At 33.1% G+C, this 6,000-nt stretch overlaps 1 protein-coding gene across 1 annotated transcript; it reads right to left on the bottom strand.

Annotated features, from left to right (window-relative positions):
• Window positions 1-3,388: 3,388 nt before the first annotated feature.
• Window positions 3,389-5,636, bottom strand: PADG_04915 (uncharacterized protein; the record flags this gene model as incomplete). Its single annotated transcript, XM_010761891.1, has 5 exons — window positions 3,389-4,032; window positions 4,100-4,289; window positions 4,350-5,252; window positions 5,337-5,480; window positions 5,565-5,636. The coding sequence occupies 5 exons, from the start codon at window positions 5,634-5,636 to the stop codon at window positions 3,389-3,391; spliced, it is 1,953 nt and encodes a 650-aa protein (XP_010760193.1).
• Window positions 5,637-6,000: the final 364 nt, after the last annotated feature.

The raw sequence follows: 6,000 nt of genomic DNA, 5'->3' as shown, positions 1-6,000 counted from the left end.
TATGATTGAAATCAGAGTAATTATTTTTATTTTATATTATCAGTGACTGCGCTATAACAATATAGGCTAAATGATAACTTATTATTATACAAGTCTTTATTGCAAATAGTTTTAAACAATATAGTTAAAATAATTTATAAATAATAGAAATATTCTAAAAATATATTAAGTAATAATTTTTTTAGTAATTTAATATATAATAAACAAGTGTTTAAATTATATTTATTTATAAATAATCAATACTAATTAACTGACTGTAAATTAAAAAATATTTAACTTATTTAATATTAATATAAATATTTATAAAATAGTAGAAATAATGAAAATATTTAACTTATTTATATTAATATAAATGTTTATAAAATAGTAAAAATAATGAAAAAATATATAAATATTAATAATAATTATATATTTAACTTAACTAAGTTGTTTTAAAATTTATAGCTTAGTACAAAAAACTTTATAAATTAATAAAGTTCAAACTAATAAAAATATTATCAAACTCTTACAATAAAATATATTTAAAAATAATAATTTTAATAAAGTCATTTTATTAATGATTATGAATAACTAATAATATCTTGAAATTAAACTTAAAGAAAAACTTGATAATAAATAATTTTATTAATAAATAATTTGAAGTTAATGTAAAGTATTTTATTAAGTAGTAAAAGATTTTGAAAATAAAGTTTAAAAATTTAAGAATGTTTTTAGATAACTATAAATTTTAAATAAAAGTAAAATTTTCATTTAATACTATCTATTAAATAAATATATATTTGTTATAACTTAAATATTAAGTATGTTAATTAATATACTACTAATTTTTAACTTAATTATAATTTTTAATTATCAAAAAATGTAAAGTCTAAAATTAAAAATGATTAAATTTATAAAATATAAAGAATTATAGTTTCAATTTAATTTAATTGAATTAATTTTAAAAAATTATAATAAAAATAAAAATATAATTATTATTATATACAAAGTAAAAATTAAGCAGATATTTTATTAAAAAATTTTATAAAATTTTTTTTCACATTATTTATTATTTTAAAATTTGAGTTTATACTAAAGTTTATAAGCTTTTTAGAAATAAAATTTAAAGTATCTTTATAAATAAATTTTATTAATAATTGAATATTTTTCTTAAAAAGTTACTGTATTTTGTAAATATTTCATTAATATAACTAGTTACTAATTGAAATTTTTATATTAGTAAACTTTATTAACATTTCACTGGATTTATTTAATTGAAAATATTAATATTTATTTAAAAAATAAAAATTGTTAAAAAGATGTAATATTTACTACTTTGAATTTTATATATTGTTATATATTTATAAATTAAAAAGTATGTATAAGTATTTATCTTTTAATAAAAAGATAAAAAGTGTTTTTGAAGTGTAATAAACTTACATTAAAAAATAATCAATTTGAAGATATATTATATACAAATTGAAAAATGTTAAAAAAGAAAAGAAAGAAAATACAAATATAAAATGAAGAAAATATGAACAATTTCAAAGTGAAAAAATAAAAAAAATAAAAGCTGAATTAAAAAAAATTTTAAAAACTTTGATAAAGAGTGTTTAAAATTTAAAAATGTAGCTCTTTCATCACATCTAAATTTTTATACTCTCTGTTTTTTACCATTTTTATTCTGCACATGAAATGTATGTATATACATATTTATATGTACAATAGAATGAAAAGATAGATGAAAGTATGTGTAATATAATGTGATAATTTTTTTAAAAACATTAAATGAGAGAAAAAGAAAAGAAAGGAAAAAACAGAAGCAGTATAATAATAAAAAAAATTCTTATAATTAAATAAAAATTTAGATATAAGTAAGTTAAAAATATAAAAAAAATAAATTATATATCTGCATTTTAATATAGATAGATATATATAAAAAGAGATGAAATCATTTATTCAAAATTTTATATCAGACCTCTAACTTGTTAAAAATCCAAAATTTCCATCTTAGTTAAGAGAATAAATAGTAAGAAAACATCTGTCATAATGATATAGACACAGAAAAGTTTAAGATGAAAAAAAAAAGAAAAGAAAAAACAATATAAGGCATTGCATTATAGATGAAACATATTCATCATCTATTCATTTCTAGCAACGTTGCCAATAGCTTCACTGAACAGACATAAAAATACAAAATTTAATGTATATAGAGTTGCTAATTGCTGATTGAGAATGATGATTTACAATGTTTTGTTATTTTCTCTCATTCTCTTTCTTTAAATAAATCACTTGATGTTCTGTTGCAGATATTTCAAAGTCACAATTCAGTAAGATTCTGAAGAGAAGCAAAATTTTTGTGATGGAAATATTAAAAGTGAAGAATATATAAAAGGTAAAAAATGTAAAAAAAAAATTGAACAGTTCCACAAACAGAATACACACTGATATGAAATTATCCCATCCAATCCCATCCTATTCAATGTACCCAAATACCATAGACAACAAAGAGAAACCAGGGTGCGATAGGTCGTGACTATTGGTAAGAATCACGTCAAGAATAATGGGAATGATAAAAATCCATCTCATAAGTACAGTCATCCAAATTAATTTGTCATATTTGTGATTCTCGCAAATGGGAGTAAATGAAAATGAAATGAAATGAAATGATTAGTCGTTCATGAACGCCAAGAAAGTCGTCTGCTGCAAAGAAGGATAAAATTAAAATAAATGGCTCAAGACCTGTAGGCAATCACCTGGAAGAAGAGATAAAGAAGGAATTTTGAAGTCAGGAAACAGGAGTGGTGTGGTTTTCAGCAGCAATGCTACATATATATATATATGTGTGTGTGTGTGTGTGTTGTGTGTGTGGTGTGTAATGGACGGTTTTATAGGTCATCGATGACTCGAAAGCGTCACAAATATTTTCTTCGTATCGTCGTGGTAATGTTGCTTCACACAGAGCGGAGCACAGAGAAGGGTGAGAAGGAGAGGCGTGACAGAAGGAAGGTTGGAGGGAAAGATTATGTTACACCAATTAATGACAAAGCAGATCCTCGTATATATATATATGTGTGTGTGTGTGCGTGTGTGCGTGCGTGCGTGCATGTGTGTGTGTGTGTACGTGTGTGCGTATGTGCGCGTGTGTATGCGTGTCTATGCGTGTATATACATAAAAATGCTTCTCGAACAGGCGATTTCCTTTTAAATTTGTTTGGTGGGTCGTTTTCAATGGCTATATATACATATACATATACATATATATATATATATATATATGAGTGCATTCTTTTCGTGTAAAAGAAGTGAGGCTATTCGGCTTTTGAAAAGGGATGACAAATATTAATATCGAAATAAGGGAGACATGATACAATGAAGAGGAACGCGAACAAGTATGGAAACGCGGTCTTCAGGGTATGCGGCTTGTCTGCATGGGATTAACAAGTGTCTGATTCGTATGCGTAAAGATCTTTTGTCTCTTGGGGAAGAAATTGGCATCCGCCGTGCCGGCCATTTCTGACATCTGGCGACGATGTTGCTGCTGTTGCTGCTGCTGCTGCTGCTGTTGTTGTTGTTGCTGCTGCTGTTGTTGTTGTTGTTGCTGCTGCTGCTGCTGTTGTTGTTGATGTTGATGTTGTTGTTGTTGTTGCTGCTGCTGTTGCACGTGAGCTGCGGCACTAGGGTTCATCGTAGCAAGTTGCTGTTGTGGCTGGAATTGGACTCCATTCTGGTCTAGTGCGTATGCTGCTGCGGCGGTTGTGGGTGTTTGCTGCTGCAAGTATTGGCCGGAGACGTTGGATGTGATGGGTGACATGCCCTGGAATTGGCCAGGGGATTGCCAGTTGTTCATCGACGCTGCTGGGGATGGCCCGGGAGAATTCTCGTCCTTCACGGACGGGCCTGTTGACGTTTGAGTTATACCCCCGGGGGCAACGATGGCGGACGGGGGCGCTTCCATAGCGTTTGGGATGGTTTTGAGGTGATTAAGGTGTCTTTCAAGAACAGTGAGGAGGCTCTGTCGAGTGAATGGCTTGGGGAGGACGTCGTTCATTCCTAAAGCGCTTTGAATCAGCATGGAGATTCATTCAAGATGCACAATTTAGAAATGGCTTATCCGAACCGTGATGGAAATAGAGTTCAATGTCACTACTTCGAATATTTGATGTCATGGCGATTATTGGTGTGGAGTCAACTCTCCTGATTACACTGCAGGCGGACACCCCATCCAGATTGGGCATGATAATGTCCATCAATATGAGGTCATACTTAGAGCCTTCCTGAATCTTATGAACAGCTTCCAGACCGTCGAGCTAGTATTACGTTAGAATGGAAACAAAGAACAATTTGAATAATAAAAAAAATCTACATACCGCATAATCGACAGTACAGCAAAACGAGAGCAAAAACTTTCCTCCAACTTGGCGACAAGTTTGATCATCCTCAACGAGGAGAATGCGCGGCGGAGAAACCCAGCCTGGGTTAACATACATGCTTTTCTTGCGACCATCCACATATTGCCGTCTTGGGTCATTAGGATCCAGCTCCTTTGGCGGGAAGGAGGAGTATGGCATGTTATTGACATGATCGCTGTACAAAGGCTCAATGCCATTGGGCGCACCGACAGGATAAACCATCTGTTCCAGTTCACCATTCAGCTTAGAGTAGCCTAGTGTTGAGCTTGAGCCAGCCGAAGTAGGGGGCCGTAGTGTCCCATTCCGTTGTGTCTGATCTAGAGGTGGTGTTTGTGCAGCTCCTGGAAGCCGACTCTGCATGTCACTCATTGACTCGAGACTACCCAAATTGAGTTGGATTTCGTTGCTCAGCTCGCTCAGGATTTTGGAAGCTTGTTGTAAAGGAGAGGCCGGGTCGTCATCGACATGGGCGACTTGGGAAGGGCTTAGATCTGATCCACCTGCGCCTTGGAATGTTACTGCTGCTGTTCTGCTTTCTCTTATGTGCCTCACATCCACGCTATGTAGGTAATTCATCATGTAGTGTAGAACCTGCTCATGGCTTAGCATTGTCTTCTGGGCTCTTCTAACTTCGGTTTGCATCATCTGATTTTCCATGGCCAATTGTGTAAAACGATCACTTAGTTGCTGGAACTGTTGGGCCTGGGCTACAAGCTGTTGATTCAGCATGTCGAACTGTTGGCTAGGGAACGATTCATCGGTCATCTGGGCCGGTTTTCGAGGAGCAGGGGCTTTCCTCCTGATATTATCCAACGATTCCTTGTTGTTGGCTTTAAACTCTGGGTGCTTAAACTCCCAGGCCTGGAGAAACCATGGCATTTAGTATTGGCATCGTTGCGAATAACATATATGGGGTCCATGTGATGCTCGAGAATTGAGACTTACATTAGGCCCGTAGGGCGATTGGCCAGACTCTTCGTTATTTTGGCGAACCTTGTGGAAGTCGTATTTGTTGAGTTGTCGGACGAAACTTGCGAAATTGCTGTGTTTGAAATGCTTTGGAAGGATTGATTTGGTGAATTTCTCGCACTAGAAGCAGTAGACAGGAGGCAGTCAGATTTCTAATGTCCATGATCCATTTCGGTTTGCTGCTTCCCTCTATGTGCGCCTCACCTCTAATACGACAAAGCTGTCGTTGTCATCTCCCCAGCGCACGATTTGCGAGTACGACGGGTCTTCGAGCATCCTATAAACAAACACACGCACGCACGCACACAAGGCAGAAAGTCAGAATATATTATTGAGAGAATAATCATAAACACTCATACACTGAGTTTTGGACCCAAAACTCCGTTAACTGCGATCGGGGAGGTATTTACTTGTAGAGTTTTCGAACCTAGAAGAGACGGACGCTCAAATTAGTAATGCAACATTCGCGAGAATAGATATAACACATATATACTATGACATATAATAATAAAAAAAGAATGAAAATAAACAGACAGAAGAGGGAGAGCGGAGGATAATCTCACAAAATCGCTAGAATTGCCCGCGGTGGTAGTACCCGCCGTTGGGGTACTGTCCAACGCCATGTTTAATTTAATGGCTC

This window comes from Paracoccidioides brasiliensis (assembly GCF_000150735.1).
Source record: "Paracoccidioides brasiliensis Pb18 unplaced genomic scaffold supercont2.5, whole genome shotgun sequence".
NCBI lineage: Eukaryota > Fungi > Ascomycota > Eurotiomycetes > Onygenales > Ajellomycetaceae > Paracoccidioides > Paracoccidioides brasiliensis.
This window is presented reverse-complemented; position numbering and strand designations above follow the sequence as displayed.